This window comes from Lathamus discolor, chromosome 5 (genome assembly GCF_037157495.1).
Source record: "Lathamus discolor isolate bLatDis1 chromosome 5, bLatDis1.hap1, whole genome shotgun sequence".
Lineage (NCBI taxonomy): Eukaryota > Metazoa > Chordata > Aves > Psittaciformes > Psittacidae > Lathamus > Lathamus discolor.
In genome coordinates, this window is record NC_088888.1 from 8,448,051 (window position 1) to 8,465,661 (window position 17,611).

Genomic DNA, 17,611 nt, shown 5'->3' on the forward strand with positions numbered 1-17,611 from the left:
GTTAGAACTGGGTGAGCTTTAAGGTTCTTTCCAACCCAAACCATTCTGTGGTTATATATTCAAGATAAGCAGTTTTAGTTAGCCAACAATGGTTTTAAAGCAAGGTGGTGATTTCTGGGTTTGTATATACCTGCTTCTCTGGAATGTGAATGGGAGAGTGAAATCTGGCCTGTATTTTTCCATTGAGTGGATTTGAAACTAGCACTGTAGAGATAAATTTGTTTGGCACAGCCCTACTTCATATAATCTACCCTTCTGTGAAAAATGATAGCTTCTTTTAAAGTGTCAGTTTTCCAGGTCTTTTGGAGCTCTGTCTTAATACTAACATGCTTTGATTGAAATGGAAGCTTAAAGTTTTTGTTCTTTATGCCACTTCTGCAAAACCAAAATCATCACTGATAGCAAAGCTTTGATTTGCAGTGTTCAAATTTTGATTCTCTTCCTGGAGAATAAAACTTGTCTTGGTGTCAGAGTCTCATCTGCAATGAGAACTGTGCTGGGAGCAGGAAGCAGGAGTGGGTCTTCATTTAGTGCCCCTATTTGGGAATCTTGCACAGGTCTCAATTTATAAGGACATCATTTATCATGTAGATGAATCTCGTTTCAGTTTAGAAAATACCAGAATGCTACTCCAGACCACTGAATATGGGTTTGGCAGACCTTGATATCCAGGTAGTCATAAGTACTTGTGTCTTCCACATGATAAAGGGTGCCCTAACAACTCTTGGGAGTTATGTTGATCCTTTTTGGTTTTTATTCTGAAATTTAATTTATTAAGGTACAAATTAAAATTAATTTGTAAGACTAAAGCTATTTCAGTACTCTAAACATGTAAAACATGTACGTTTCCCCTTCCTGGAGGATTATTATTACTCTTGCATTACTTTGTGAATTAATAGCATGTCTTACAGCTTGTGAATTACATAATGTTTTGAACTTTCTGCATTTTTGTTTTGTTTTTTTGTTTTGAGGCATTCTGAAATGTGAATGTTGGAGGGCTTGAACTTTTAATAATGGAAACTCCTTTGGAGAACTATGGTATTTTGAAGAAAAAACCCCAAAACCTTAAGAATGCCATCTCAGAAGTTAAACAGTTATTGGGGGTGGTGGGATAGAAGTAGGTAATATGTTTCATCGAGCAGTTTCCCTAGCTGCTTCCTCTCATTCCCACTGTAGTCACAGAAATGTTTGCTGTATGCTGTTCTACTATCAGAAGAGACTTTGAGGAGATGTGTTTGCGCTTCACATTCCTCTCCTCAAAGTATAGGATGATGTGTGGGAACTTGCAATATTACCTGATAATGAAACTTTAGTGATGAGTAAGACAAAACAGCAAGGAAATTATTCTGTACTTTCCTGTTTTCCTGGGGTTCACCTGGGGCCTGAGAGTGAGCTGCAATACTAGGTGTAACTAACTCAGGAGTAGATGCAGTTCAGCTGGGGATGCAAAACTACAGCAAATACTTGCTTTTATGGTGACTGAAGTGCTTCATTATCTGTGTCAGGTGTGAGGGCACCTGTAGTTTTCAAGGAGGGTGTTATTTGACTAATCAGGTGTTCTTTCTGTTGCTCTGGGTGTGTCTTTGGGTTAATGAATGTGAATTAACTGACATAAGAATTAAGGTCGATATGGCCTGTTATTGTCTTCTGCCTGGCACGTACTTCTGGATACTGCCAGGGAAAGCATCAGTAGTGGTAAGCAGGTAGTAGGACTGCTCCAGAGTACTGTTAGGTATTTGTGGTATGTGGTTTACTGAGTTAATGGTGGTGACCGCTTTTGATAGCGATTGCCAGACTTCTGTTCCTGTAACCTGCTAATCCTGTTTTGAAGTAAGCAGCACCCCTACCTCTCCTGTAGACTGTGTGAAGAATGATCTCTTGCTTTGTCCTGTTTCTGCTTCATTTGAAGCTCCTGTGTGCTTGTACTGGGGAAAAGCTGTGAACAGTGTGGTGTTGCTTGCTCACCTTCCTATTTTAAATGTGAGTTCAGTCTTGGTAATGTCCTGCTATGGTCACCTCTCTTTCATTTGAACAGTCCTAGTCTGTTAGTTTCTCAGAAAAGGCTTTTTGGTTTTGATTGACCTTGCTACCCTCCTCCTTCCTTTTCTGAGATAGAGGGGTGGAAATGTATGTGAACAGCATGAACTTCTGCAATGGCATTCACTCACTTGGTGTGATGGGGTGGAAAGCATGCTATGATGGCATGGACTTCAAAGAAGGAACTTGTTTTGTGCTGGTGGCAGTGTGAAACTAGAGCAGTTTGTCTGTGCCTTGAAAGCACTTGGAACTGAAATGCTGGAACTGGGCTGGGAGCTCATAGATGAGCAAGTGATAGAGGATCTGGTTTGCATTATTAATCTCATAAATATTTTTAGGTAATTTTGGCAACTTGTCTTTTAGTTTAGAATATCAGATCGTTATAGGCACTAATTAATATTTAGTGAAAATTAAGTGTCTCCAGGTAACACCGTTCAGTATATTACATCAAGAAGGAAGAAATGGAAACCAAAACTGGGGGGAAGCCCCAGAGATATTTGGAACCAGCAGGTATGCTTTGAAAACTGAAGCTTTTGCAGCATTTTCTGGGCAGCCTGACTTGAAGTAGATGTTTCAAAACACAAGTTCATGAATATTAAATCTGAAATCCCAGACAAGAGTTATTAAACTTAGTGGCAATTGCTATGTTTTTTAGTAGTTCTGGAGTTTATAAATAGACTGTGAATAATGTGTGTTAAATTTTGATAGTGTATGAATGAGAGGGTTTTAGTTGCAATCCTGTGTTTTATATGGAAGTTGGAGTCAGGATGTGGAAGAAAATCAAATGCAGAGTTAGCATTTTGGTAATTATTTGAATAAATAGGGGCTGTAGAACAGCCCTTGGTTCCCTAGTTTAAGCAGAAAAATGAATGGGATGTAGTATTTTGTGTCTAGAGAATGTACAGTTATACTCCAGATTTGTGAATGGAGTGCGTTTGCTGCAGTTTACATCTAGTGGACTGGTTTTGTGAATGAAAGGCAAAAATTCCTGGAGAGAAAAATAAAAAGACAAAACACAACTTTAGAAACAGGACTGCCTGCTCAGACTAACTAAGCCACAGAAGTGGCTTTACATTGGTAATATGTAGAAGCAAATAGAGTGGCTGTTAGTTAATCCTGTATTGCCAGTGGATGGATTTCTAGATGAAAGTACAGCCTCTTGCTTGTCTACAGGTTACCTTTTTTTAAGCACCTGAGAAATCAGGTGATCAAATGCTGCTAATGTGGTAACAGCAGATTTTTTTGTTTGGGCTCCTGTTTTATTCAGACTTAGTGTTCACAGCTGGCTGAGCTACTCCTAGTGCCAAATATAAGTGGCGTTTGTGGATTCTTTCATTGGAAAAGGCTTTCTTAGTTGAACTTGTAATGTTACACTAAGTGGTAGTGCAACCTGTGTATCTACTCAGTAAATAAAATACTTGTGTTTTTGCACTGATAAATGCAGTTTTCAGTTGCATAAACTTTGTTTATAAATATGTTTTTACAGTACATTTTCCAACACTAATTGGGTTTATGCATGTATTAAACCGGCATATTAATCTTGGAGATAAAACAGGAGGAGCTTGTATATTGGCAAAAAAAAGTTATTTTCAGCTCAAGTAACTTATTTAAATATGAAAAAACAATTATGGAAGTGCTATTCCAAATTTTGTCTTTCAGATCATTTGCTCATTTCCTCTTAATGTTTATGCATTTTTTTGTAGCTGGAGTGCTGTAGCTGCTGGTTTCAGCAGTATTCAGTTTGGTACTTTTGCTATCAAATTGCATTATTCTTAGAATATGATAAACATAAAGATCACTTGAAAGTTCTGATGATTTGTATGTTTAGGACTTACAGTAATAAACATAGTGGTTATATTGCATGATTATATTGTAATCCACTGAGCAAATAATGACAATTAAGCTTCTTTGTTCTTAGCAAAGCAGAAATAAAACTATTGCTATTGGTAATGGTAAAATGCATGATTGTGACCAGTTCCCTAACACAGATTTCTCTGTTACATATGGGTATAAATAAGATCTTACTGAGCTTCAGAAACTGGTTGTTCCCAGACCAGTCATTAATGAGGCTATGCCACCACCTGCAATTGGTATGGATCAGGAGGTGGAGGGCTCTGGAGCAGAGAGTGTCAGACCTGGTGACTTTGAGTCTACAGTGCCCAAATGTAATGATTTGTCTTAATGGTTTTGGCATGCTTCAGAGTGACCCAGTGGATTGAAAGCCTGTTTGTGCCTGTGTAGGGGCAGACTTGGAGCACAGTTTTCAGTTTATTTTGATTCAGACTGAGTCCAGAGGAGGGCCGCAAAGATTATCAGAGGGCTGGAGCAGATCTGGATCAGAGGGCTCTGCTGTGGAGACAGGCTGAGACAGCTGGGCTGCTTCAGCCTGGAGAAGAGAAGGCTCTTGGGAGATGTTAGAGCAGCTTCCATTGCCTAAAGGGGCCAACAGGAAATCTGGAGAGGGGCTTTTGATAAGGGTGTGTAGTGATAGGACAAGGGGAATGGCTTTAAACTGACAGAGGGGAGATTTAGATGAGATATTGGAAACAAATTCTTCCCTGTGAGGGTGGTGAGGCCCTGTCACAGGTTTCCCAGAGAAGCTGTCACTGCCCTGTCCATGGAATTATTGAAGGCCGGTTTGGACGTGTCTTGGAGCAACCTGATCGGGTGGAATGGGGTTGAAATTGGACGAGCTGTAAGGTCCCTTCCAACCCAAATAGTCTATTTTCTTGTTCTTTGGTATCTGTGTCCAGGGACTACTGGGAGAGGTACCTGAAAAACATCACCCTTTTTGGAAATAAAAACACTGACGTAACTGTACCTGCCATTTCTAGGATCCTGTGATAGGCTTTGGCATTACAGTCAGTACCCAGTAAATGTTCTAATATGATGCAAATCTGTGTTTTGTCAAAAACAGGTAAAATAATACTGGGGAGTTGAGGATAAATAGTTACTGTTTCAGTCTCTTCCCTGGCATTGCCACTTTTGATTCTAAACCAACCACTTCTCTTTACACTTCTGTAGTCTATGAATACTTTAACTACACTAATTGTGACTACCAAATACAGTAATTGTGCAGAACAGGCACGTCAAGTGTCAGCTATTAGACACGTTTGTAGACTTAACTACTTGAAATGGCCCGGTTTGTTCTTGGGGAGGCTAAGATAATAGGATATTATCTGTTGTGAGATTTTACCTGTAGTCAATTCAGTAATATGACACTTGAAATAAAATTCTTCCTTTTTTCTAGAAAGTCCTGCTGCATTAGTGGTCTTTTAAGGCAATTAGGGCTGTCTTACATGGCTGGGTAAACAATGTGAGAAACACTGCAGATTTTAATCTTTTTAAATGGTCTTGGCCTGCTGGCAGTAGTGTCATTTTACATGAAGTGAGAAACTGCAAAAATTTAATTAGTTCTACATTTCTTAAAGTCTATATATTGATCAGAAGTCTCCCATTAATCAGTGACTATTGTATTCAGTTTGTCATGTGCCCTTGATAAACCAACTTATGTTTAATGTTACCATCATTTGGTTTGAGGCTTCTCTGCACAGATAGCTTTGTATGTCTCTCTAAACTCTGTCCAAATTTTGGAGTTGTCACTCATATTGAGAGCCAATGTAGTGTCCTTTTTATATATATATATATATATTTATTTATATATTTATATTTATATCTTTCTTATACTTCCTACCTAGATAGATTTGGTCACTGGCCAAGTATTGACAAGATGTATTCCCTTTGTTTCTTTAGTTCCATGTAGGTGCAAAATTCAGGAGGTTATATTAATGTGAAACTTGAGTGTAGTTAATGCGTGTAATTAAGTTCACTAATCACAAAGTAGCTCTGACTTTTTTCTTTTCACATCTCTTGTGAAAGTATAAATTGCTTATATGTTACACTAGAAAACAGTGTTTTATAGAACAATGTTGGACTTTTTTTTTTTAATTCACCTGCTGGCTGTATATTCAGTAGCATTTTGTATGCGTGCTTGCATATGGAATTTAGCCTTATGATATTTATGTTTAATTTGTATTGTCTAGTAACTTACGGTTCAAAAGCATGGGGGTGAAATGTGCTGCCCAATTTGTGTATTGTTAAGGCTGTTTAAAACTGAGCTGCTGGTTATTTGACCTCTGGTTCAGAGTTTGATGTCTCTCTTGGCAGGTGTTAATACAGGTTAGCTTTTTATCACAAATTTTTTGCTCTGGAATGGAAACCCTTAATCTGTGTGTGAGCAGGCCTTGAACTACAATGCTGCTAGTAAATTACAATTATGCTAAGCTGTAATTATGTTAAGTACTTCATGCAGTAAATTTGGGGAGAAGAGTAAAGATAAGAATTGAATGTCTGAAGGGCTCAGTTAGTAAGGTCACTAACTATGTAAATATAATGAACCTATTCATTCCTTTTTCCAGTTTTCAGGCTAGTTGTCTAAAAAAAGTATGTAATGCAGGATCTGGAGACTTGAGACTGCTGCCTGTGAAGGCATTGAAATGTCATCTGCTGATGCAGGTGCCATTGTGTGTATGGAGGTTACGGTTGGAAGCTGAGGAGTAGGATGAGCATACTGACAGTTGCACTGGCTTGAGTTAAACAAGGTCCTACCAGACACTCTGGTTTAAGCACTAAATTGTTGTGTGACACTTTAGGTGGTTAAATTACTAGCTGTCCCCTACCCCCAAAAATGTAAGCTAGAAAATGGAAAAGATAATGTACTGTGCTGAGCACATTTTCTTATTTCTATTAGGGCTCTAAATACTATATTAAACAAATGGTGTGGGACATAAAACGTGGCACTGTGTTTTTAGGGTTTGCATATTACTTTTTCCACTAGTTAGATGAAGTCAAAGCCAGTTGTACTGTAAGTCATGCATTCAATTTGTGGCAGATCTTTGCTGTTTTATTTATTTGCTTTGTAGCAGCAGCAGCATCGGGTGTAACTTGCTGATTGGACACATTGAATATGCTTAACTTGTCCTGAGATATTGAATGTGATGGATAACTGACATCTGGTGCAAGTGTTGAGTTTGGGTTTTATTCCTTTTATAGTTTTGTCTTCTGAAATACCTAAGGGTATTTGATTAAAAGATAAAGGTGATTCTTCCAGTTGAAACCTCTTGATTGTTGCAGCTGTTTTCCAGCACAGCTGACTCATCCTGGATATCCTCTCTGACCAGATTATTGAGCACTTTATGAGGTATGGAAATCTTTTGAAATACTGCTGTTTGATTCTCTGCAGTACAGAAAAACTCCTCCGTTTTGTTTTAAGCATCCAAGATATCTGCTAGGGGGTTTTAATAGCTTTGCCTGAAACTCAGATTTAGACCATCAAATTCTGCTCAACTCTCACAAAACCTCAATATGCCAGAAGTCTCTGAGCACATGAATTTCTGATGCTTATGTTCTCAAACTGCCTTATGTTGTACTTCTGGTCTTGATCTGACTCACCTCAGATGCTGAACCGTTCACTATTGCCAAGACTAAGACTTGTCAGTATTTGAAGACAAGTTTTTTTACTTGCTCTCTGAAGGTGTCTGTTAACTTTGAGTGCAGCATCCTTCCTGGGTCTCTTACATAAATTGCTTAATTGTGAGAAGGTTCACATAAAATGATAGACATAGGCTCAAATTATACCGTTGCTAAGGAGGGCTTGAATTCAGTTTCACCTCCTCAGTGCTTCAGGGTAGAAGTGTAACAGCTTCAACACACAGGATTTGGGAAGCTCCCCAACTGAAGGCCATAAGGGATTTGGTTACTTAGGGGATAGGACAGCAGTAGTGCCTGTGAGTGGTGTCCAGTCAGCTGGGTTAGCTAAATGGAATTGTAAATCAGAGTACTAAAAAACCATTGTGTGAAAGGAAAAAGGAAGGGCTGTTTGGTTTTGCAAATCATTATTTCCCAACTGATTTTTGCCAGGTAAACCCTGCATCCAGATTTCTTAGCTGTTTATAATTACATGCATGGAAAGCACAGATAACTTGAAATAACCTGGCTATGTGTCTGCTAGCCGCTGAACAAGGAATGGATATGACTTGTTAGAGAATCCAGAACAGAAAATTCAATCTCTCCTGGTGGTTTTTCTTGCAGGGGCTCATAATGACAGATTCTGGGAGTGTCATCTTTTGTGTGCATTCAGAAACTTGCTGTGCTGATAAAGATTCTTTGAATTGAAGCTGTTTGTTCTCGACTTTTCTGAGCTCAAAGTGTTATTTGCTTAACCCAAAAAGCCAAACTACTGTGGTTATGGAACAATTAAACAGCACTGGAAAAGCTGTCTATTTAGAGAATCATCTTTTTGTATAAAATAACACCTTTTTCATTCCAGATGTCTTCCAAATAATTCAAAACCTAAATGCAGTATATCAGCCATGAACACTTGGCATCTATTTCACTAGAAATCGTTTATACAATTTGTTTTGCCTCTTTAGTTTTATGCCTTAGAATTTTGTCTTCAAGGGGGTACTTTTTCATAAAACCACTTCTGTTTGTTTCACTAGGGTGCCTCTGCCTAATAGAATGAAAATCTAAATTTGAAATTGGTCTTAAGAATAGAATAACATCTTGATTCTCCCCAGCTCTAAATTGTGTGCAGTATGCTTTTTCTTTATCAGGTGGGCACTGATGCATTGAGAATTAAGGGCAAAAATGCACCAAAAATCAACAATTTTTAGACGCAAACATATTGTGGGTGGTGGATGATGCTAACATCTGATTAATATTTAATATCTAAAACATGTTTATTTTGCTTATAGCTTTCCACAGTGTATCTATTGGTCAAATGATGGCAGATCTGTAGTACAACTGCAACATCTCTTCCCTTTACACCACTAAGTGTGTAAAAATAAAAATGCAACAAGCCAAATACAGTGCCCCCTCTGACACCTTTTCAAGACCAAGTACTGATACTAACTTCTGCTGGTCTGCTGTTCCTGATGATTCTTATTTGATTGGCAGTCCCAGGCACAGCTACGGGTTGGGTGGAGAAGTGATTCAGAGCAGCCCTGTGGAGAAGGACTTGGGTGTTGGTTGATGAGAAACTGGACATTAGCTGGCTTCAGTGTGCACTCTCAGTGCAGAAACCACCTGTGTGCCAGGCTGCATCAAAAGGAGTATGACCAGCAGGTTGAAGGTGGTGATCCTGCCCCTGTACTCTGCTCTTGTGAGACCTCACTTGGAGTATTGTGTGCAGTTCTGGTGTACTGAACATCAGAAGGATATGGAGCTGTTGGAGCAAGTCCAGAGGAGAGCCACAAGGGTGATAAGGGTTACCTGGGGCTGTTCATCCTGGAGAAGGGAAGCTGTGTGGAGACTTCATAGGAGCCTTCCAATATCTTGTAGGGGGCCCATAAAGGTACTGGAGGGGAGTCTGAAGGGGGGCTATAGGGATGCTGGGGAGGGACTATTCATTAGGGACTGTAGTGATAGGGCAAGGGCTAATGGGTTAAAACTGAAATAGGGGAAGTTTAGATTAGATATAAGGAAGAAGTTACTTACTGTAGGGGGGGTGGTGAGGCACTGGAATGGGTTGCCCAGGGAAGTTGTGAATGCTCCATCCCTGGTGGTGTTCAAGGCCAGGTTGGACAGAGCCTTGGGTGACAATGTTTAGTGTGAGGTGTCCCTGCCCATGGCAGGGGGGTTGGAACTTGATGATCTTAAGGTCCTTTCCAACCCTAACAATTCTATGATTCTATCATTCTTCATCAGGGGTGAAGTGATAGGACAGTAGGTAATGGGTTTTAAACTTCAACAGAAGATGTTCAGGTTAGATAAGAGAAAAAAGTGTTTCCCTGTGAGGGTGATGAGGTGCTGGCACAAGTTGCCCAGAAAAGCTGTGGCTGCCCCATTCCTGGCAGTGTTAAAGGCGAGGTTGGAAAGGACCTTCAATGATATGGTCTAGGTTGAGGTGTCCCTGCCCATGGCAGGGGTGTTGGAACTGCGTGATCTTAAGGTCCTTTCCAACCCTAACCATTCTATGATACTCTGTGTAGTACAGAACCTGTTCATTTGGTCCAAAAAGATACAATAATTTGTACTTCCTCACTGGTCCTGAGGAACTAGGAGCAACTGTAAGTAGACTCGGGAATTGTTTGACTTGGTAAACTAACGCCTTTAGTGTTAGTAAACTAACTTGGTAAACTAACACTGGTGTTTCAACTTCTGTAAAAGAAATAATACCCCCACCTCTTAGTTGAAATGTCTATTGGGACTCTTCCTTTTTAATCCAGTTTAAAATCTTTGAACCTGCTTTATAATATAGAGACAAACAAATGCCTGATGTAACACCAAAACTAACAGTTGTGCACTTTTTCAGTTCTGTAGGTAGGGCCAGTTCTTTCAAATACAGAGCTTTGAATACAGTATTTCAGCTTTACGTATCTCATGTTGTGTTGGTTTGAATACTTGTATGATAGATTATTAGTGGAAAGAGGGGAATAAATTATTTTGGAGGGTGTGGAGGAAGGAGTCCTCTGGTGGGTTTTATAGTATCAAGGATTTATTTAGTTGTGTATATTTGTATAACTGTATATTTGTATACCTGTGTACTATGTTTGTAAGATCCAAATTTACCTCAGTCTAACATTGTCTAGGAAGCAGATTATGATTCTTGAGCTTTTTATAGCTCAAGCTTTTTTGGTTCTGTGATCTAATTGTAGCTGACAGAAAAGTCTAGTCTTGAAATGCTCATCCACATTTAGATTTTAAGAGTTAAAGCAGGCTCTGAAGCAATGAAAGTTTACCTTGAAATAACTGAACAATCTGGAAAAAATAAAAGCTCAAGAGTTTGGTATGTATGTGTAAAAAAAAAAAAAAAAACCAAAAAAAAAAAACAAAACAAAAAACAAAACCTTTGGCTCCAGGTGTTAACTTACCACTATGCCTGGTCAAAAGGATATTATATAATATGCACATCATATTTGAGGTCATATTGTAGAATACCTGATCTTGCTTGTGTAAAGCCAGCAAGAGTTGTCTTGTTTTAAACTGGTGATACTGAATTTTGATTTTTTCGCTCAGAGCTTTACTATAAAAAAAGAGGTATTAATGCATCTAGGAAAAAACCCTTCCCTGAAGCTGACCCTTCCCCTGCAACTTCAAGTCAGATCCGTTTGTTTTTGTGACATTTATGTGTGGAAATTGTTTCTGAAGAAATTAAGATGATGTGACAAATGACCACACAACAAAGAAGACTTGGTGATACTTCTTCCTTGACAGAGGGGAGTTGACCATACAAGTTTTATTTTAATTTATATCTAGTTTATGAGATGTGCTTTGTTTTACATTGATTAAAAATCTGTGAAGAATGGCTGATGTTATATTAACATTGATGAATAGCGTGCTTGCTGCATTTGGCATGCAGTTGCCATAGCAACTGTGCTGTAGAGTGACCCAAATTAATTTTCCACCAGTCACTAGGTGCCCTGTCAGTTTTCCCTTGTGCTGTGGAGAAGCAGGCTGGAAAGTACTTGGGTTTTGTTTTGAAAAATCTTGCCTTATGATTTCTTTCGTGAAAGCAATGGCTGAGCTGTGTTAATCAACCAAAATGAGAGAATCATAGGATGGTTTGAGTCAGAAGGAACCCTAAAGCTTATGTAGTTCCAACCCCCTGCCATGGGCAGAGAAACCTTCCACTAGGCCAGGTTGCTCCAAGCCCCATCCAACCTGGCCTTCAACACTGCCAGGGATGGGGCAGCCACAGCTTCTCTGGGCACCCTGTGCCAGGGCCTCAGCACCCTCACAGGAAAGAACTTCCTAATACCTAATCTAAAACTCCCCTCCATACCATTGTAATTTGTGCACTGAAATGCATGCTATTTAAATCTCATCATTACAGGAACAAACACTTGAATGAATAACTAGTAATTGAGCAGAAGTAAATGTATAGTATCTCCATAGCAATTGGAGTACACAGTATAGTATTGTCACTTACAACCTGTCTTCACGTGGCTCTGCTGTTTTTACATACGTGTTTCTAAGTTCTTATTGGTGAGTATTTACTGAGCACAGTATGAATAAGGCCCGAGAATGGTGTGCTTTATGCCCCTAGCTAGCTCTTCACGATTTGATAGCAGGATGCTCAATGAATACCAGTGGGAAAAGGATTCCTGTTGCAGCAGAAGGATACTAAGTTCTTCCTTGTGAGGTAGTGAGACACTGCCACAGGTTGCTCAGAGAAGCTGTGGCTGCCCCATTCCTGGCAGTAATTGAAGGCCATGCTGAGTGGGGCTTGGAGCAACCTGATCTAGTGGAAGGTGTCCCTGCCCGTGGTAAGGGGTTGGAACTGCGTAAGCTTTAAGGTCCCTTCCATCTCAATCAGTCTATGAATAACAAAAAGTCTAGTACTACACTTAAGGAGTAGTGTGGTGAAGTAGGCTGAAAGGAAGTGTGATCAAATACTAAGTAACATACCAGGTACTTGGAAGACCTATTAAAGAATAACAAACTACGTGATTACATGGTAACACACTGTAGTCAGACACTCTTACTGCTCTTTTGATCCCCATTAGCAACTGTGGTGCCTAGCTGTGTGAAAGATGCATGGACATCTTAGATGGCTTTTCTTCCTGCTTATTTCTTCTTTTACTAAGGGAAGTTCTTACAGTTGAGCAACCTGCTCCAGTGGAAGGTGTCCCTGCCTGTGGCAGAGGCTTGGAACAAGATGAGCTTTAGGGTCAGTTTTAACCAAAAGCAATATGTGGTTCTACAGAGACTTGTAATTTGTTGAGGAATGCTTCAAGAGATATGACTCATTCCTAAGTGGCTTTAATTTTTCCAGAAGGATGGTTCTTGTGCAGTTCAAATACTGATCTCAGAAGCCATTAACAGGCTGTAAAATAACACATACTGAAAGGAATGCCGTTACTCTATATGCATAGCAATACAGTATTTATTTGCATGGAGACTTAAGGCTATTACATCCTTACTCTTCAAAAACAGTTATGAGTCTCCAGAAAATAACAGGATCCTTACCTTTAGGCCTGTTTTTACCTGTAATTGGAAAGTGGTGACTCTTACCAGCACCTGCCAGAAGGATACAGGACTCAAAAAGGAAACCTGGAAAAAAGAAAACCTGAAAACCACAACAAAATGCACACAGAAAATTGACCCCAACCCCCCAACAATACATACATCCCAAAAGCAGGCATCTCTTCCCCTCCCCCTGTGCACCCCTATATTCTCAAGCCCACTGCAAAGTCTGTTATAACGGCATAGTTTCCTTCAGATCCATTCAATTTAAAAAGAAGGGGCTTAGGAAGTCATGATCCCCAGTTTTTCCTGATTCTGCAGCTGTGTGCTCAAATTAAAAATGTGTGCCTGGGCAGCACTGTGTGTTGGCTGAGCCTTAAAGGCTAGCTTAACTTTAGTCTACAGTTTAATCAGCTTGAAAACTTTGTTCAGTATGTGTATGTTGAAAATTACTGCATATCACTAAAAATAGAGTGATCATTTTGAAAATGGGGTGGAAATATTCACAGGCATCCTGAAGCTTCAGTAAGTGTCATACTGGTCTGTATAATAAAAGGGAAGATCTTTGATCAGAGGTTGGGAGCACCTCTGCTCTGGAGACAGGCTGAGATTGCTGGAGAAGAGGCGGCTTTGGGGAGACTTAAGAGCATCTTCCAGTGCCTAAAGGGGCTGACAAGAAATCTGAAGAGGGGCTTTTGACAAGGGCCTGTAGGGACAGGAGAAGGGGGAATGGCTTTAGCCTGGCAGAAGCGGGGGATTGAGATGAGACATTAGGAAGAAATTCTTCCCTGTGAGGGTAGTGAGGCCCTGTTACAGGGTGTCCAGAGAAGCTGTGGCTGCCCCATCCCTGGCAGTGTTGATGACCAGGTTGGGTGGGGATTGGAGCAACCTGGTCTATTGGAAGGTGTCCCTGCCTGTGCAGGGAAAACTTTGGAACTGTATGAACTTTAAGGTCCCTTACAACCCAAATCATATGATTCTATCATCTTCAGGTTATAAGATGCTTAAACCAGCATTTACATATGGAAGACTGTTCTATATCCAGTTATTAGCTACTATAGCTTTTTTGAAACTAATATAAAGGTATTGGTGATAAAATCCTAGGAGTTTGAGGAGAGAATAAAGGAAAAAGGCAAGAAAAACAGAGACGTACTGCAGTAGGATATATGTGTATGTGCATCTCATCTGCATGATGCAGTGCTTCAATATTTAATTTGTTCATTTTCATGTGAGCATTGTCAGGCACAGATTGAAGGAGTTATATTTAGAGAATAGAAAAGAGTTTGTGATAGTTTCTTAAGAACTTACCTGCCTTCAGACCATCTCTAGCTGGATGGTTTTGTTCCTCAGGTAACACTCAGAACTATTATCTGTTGAATGTGCAGAATAGTGAGGTTGCATAACTAGCCCCTGAAGACTGCTTGAAGTGTTCTACTCTGCTTTGTAATAGGTTTGAGTTAAATATTGTTCAGCTGGGGGAAAGAAAGAAAAGAACAATTAAACATGCATTAAGTGTTCTTATTTCAGTTGCAAGGCTTATTTTTCACTGTTGCTTCCATATCTTATTGAGGATGAAAGTTTTCACTTCAAGTGTGGGGATTAGAGAAAGGGATCATGTGTGACTGGGTGATTTCATACAGAATTACTATGTTTTCAGAGAAAAAAGCAAATATTTTGTTACCTCTGAATCTGCAGGCAAAATATTAAGTTTAATATTAATCACTGCAGAAAAGAGATTGAGGGGGTTTTCTTCCCTCTATTTTACCTCCTTTCCTGTCTCCATCCAGTGGCTTGCGGGGGGCTCTTAGGGTACCGCAGGGGATCTTGCTGACAGAGTTGGATGCTGTGGTAACTTCAAGCACACTTACAGGGTGGAGCTTGGGGCAGGATGTTTTGGCAAAGTTACTTTAACGTCTAGGTGTTAAGCAGTCAGATACATACTGAGGTTAAGCCAGGAAAAGAAAAATGTTCTGTGCAAAGTGCTTCTGAGAAGGTTAACTAAGTCTTTGTAGTAACTGTATAACAGCAAGCGTGTCATGGAACTTAGCTTTACTGTAGCAGTGTAGAAAGTTCCATAATCATAAAACTTGATAAAGTTATGGTGGGGGGAATGGGTTTCAGTAGAACCTGTGGAAGCGTTGCAGGGTATTAGCACTGCTATTCTCTATTCCAGAAATAGATGGCAGTGTTTAAAACATTTCCATAAGTACACATATACACAAAGAAGTGACGTGTTTTTAAACTAGGCTTGGTTTAGTTTGAAGAAGATAAATGCAGCACACACAAGTAACACACATTAATGGAAGGGGAAAGGTTAGTGTTTGGGGTTTGGGGTTTTTTTGTTTTTTTTGGTTGTTTGGTTGTTTGTTGGTTTTTTGTTTTTTAAACTCTGATTACTACCACTTGGCGGCAAGGTTTGTAGTATTTGAGGGGTGACCATATTAGTTTTAGGCAAAATGGACCGATAGACTGGGGAGAGGACATGCATTCTTTGTTTAATTCAACGAATAACCACTTTGTATCTGCTTGACTAGAATTTGGCTACAGTTAGCTGAAGAAAATTAATTTCTAATAAAGTCTTCATATACCCTGTAGGCTGTTGGACAAGAAGTGCGATACAACCAGGGAGCTTTTATTTTAAATCCTACAGCTGGCATTGAAAGGGGTCTGTCCTGCATATAGTACAAGGGGGAATGGCTTTAAGTGGAAAGAGGATGGGTTTAGGTTAGATGCTAGGAAGAATGGTTGCAGGTCCCTGATGTTTCCCGTAAGTAGGTGAGCTTTGAACTAGGTCAAGTTCCAAAAAGACATTCCAGAGATCTTTGATCTTTGTTTAATCTTAGTCTGGTCATCGGTTTTGTGGGTTAGGATTGCTATGTAACAGGATGAGAGTTGCTATAGGAAGCAGGGATTTGGTGTGAGTGCATGGTGAAAGTGACCTCTTGTTAGAAACCTCTGGATCTCTGCAGGCAGCTTATGAAACTATGGCTTCACCTGTGCTTTGTGGGAGCTTGCTGATGAAGTTGTTTGGGCTGAGATCTGTGAAGAAGACCTGTCTTTTCTTACCATCTTAACCACAGAAACACTGTTACTCACTTGAAACTAATGAGAGTAGGCTTGAGCTCTTCTGAGTTTGGTTTTGTGCAAATTAAATTTGTTGTTGCTCAAAATTAATTTAGATTTCTTACCGCTCAAAATGACTAGTTAGATCACTTGTAATTCTTAAGCATACACAAAAGCTTAATAACTGCACCTGTCTTTAGTTTCTGTGCTTGGTACTATAGATGTGTTGTCTGTTTGAATGTTTTGCAGATTATAATATTTCTTTTGTGTGCAAATGGCTTGTTTGATTGCTGAGGTGCTTGGGCATGCAACACATAAACTAAGCTTTGGTTTTTTGCTTCTTGAATGTCTTTCTAAATTTGGAAGCCAGTGAAAAATGATCTGCCTGTAAAGTAAGCATTCTGCTACAGGGGATGTAGGTAAGAAAGAGCATGTTATTAGCCTTAAGGAATCCTACTATAGCAGGAGGTAATGGTGAGTAGTGCATCAAGCCAAGATGAATTCCTTGGGCAGCTTGTAATTGAACTCTGTGGTCTTCCAGAATGATCCAAATGTGAGTTAAATCATGAATGTGTTAGGCACCTGTTTTTCTTGAGAAACAGCAGCTCACCTTAATGTCTTCACAAATGGGTTTTTCTTCTGAGTTACTAATCCCTGCTGTGAGAGCATAAAATACTGGGTTCACTTGCACATTTGCAACAATACTGAGTGTGAACTCGTAAGGCTGTGAAGTTCGTAAGTAGAAGCTCATTACAGAGCTGCATTCCAATTCTATTCTTCCCAAACTGTACTATGGAAGCTGGCTTTGCTATTTGATGTGAAACAATTATATCATGTTAGATGGTGCAGTGAGTGAAATTTTCTGCTAAAATAATTTAATGCAATTTCACTGTTAAATTATGGACCCTGCTTTTTTTTTTTCCTGGTTAAATCCATCATTGGTTCATAAAACGCTTTTTTAAATGTAATATAAACTAAAATCAACTATTTTTCCTTTGAAGGCACTAAGTCTGACAGTCTTCCATTTTTAAAGGCCTTCTGGAAGGCTGTAGAAATTTACAAGCATATATTTTGTGGGCTTTCTGGTAGTTAAATGTGCTCTGTAGCAGTGTATCTATGCAGTCTATCATTTATACTTCGTGTGTGTAATTTATCACTGGGTGGTGTCCAGATACGGTCCTCTGTTGGAAGACGGAGCACAGTGTAGGATCTTATGATGACAGGCTGAGAGAGCTGGGCTTATTCAGCCTTGAGAAAGCTCTGGGTAGACCTGTGAGCATCTTCCATTGCCTGAAGGGACGGACAAGAAAGCTGGAGAGGAGCTTTTAGCAAGGGTGTGTAAACACAGGACAAGGGGGAATGGCTTTAAACCAACAGAGGGGAGATTGAGCTGAGACATTAGGAAGAAATTCTTCCCTGTGAGGGTGCTGAGGCTCTGGCACAGGGTGCCCAGAGAAGCTGTGGCTGCCCCATCCCTGACAGTGTTCAAGGCCAGGTTGGATGGGGGTTGAAGCAACCTGGTCCAGTAGAAGGTGTCCCTGCT

At 39.8% G+C, this 17,611-nt stretch overlaps 1 protein-coding gene across 2 annotated transcripts in view; it reads left to right on the forward strand.

Annotated features, from left to right (window-relative positions):
• The first annotated feature begins 1,663 nt into the window (after positions 1-1,663).
• NRXN1 (neurexin 1) overlaps positions 1,664-17,611 on the forward strand; it is a 541,621-nt gene continuing 525,673 nt past the window's right edge. The window contains exons 1-2 of one of the 2 annotated variants that reach the window (XM_065679616.1): positions 1,664-1,830; positions 2,453-2,547. In XM_065679616.1, the coding sequence (XP_065535688.1) occupies positions 2,499-2,547 (49 nt within the window). In that variant the 5' untranslated portion in view covers positions 1,664-1,830; positions 2,453-2,498. The remainder of the gene's footprint in view (positions 1,831-2,452; positions 2,548-17,611) is intronic. The other variant, XM_065679620.1, reaches the window with a different exon arrangement.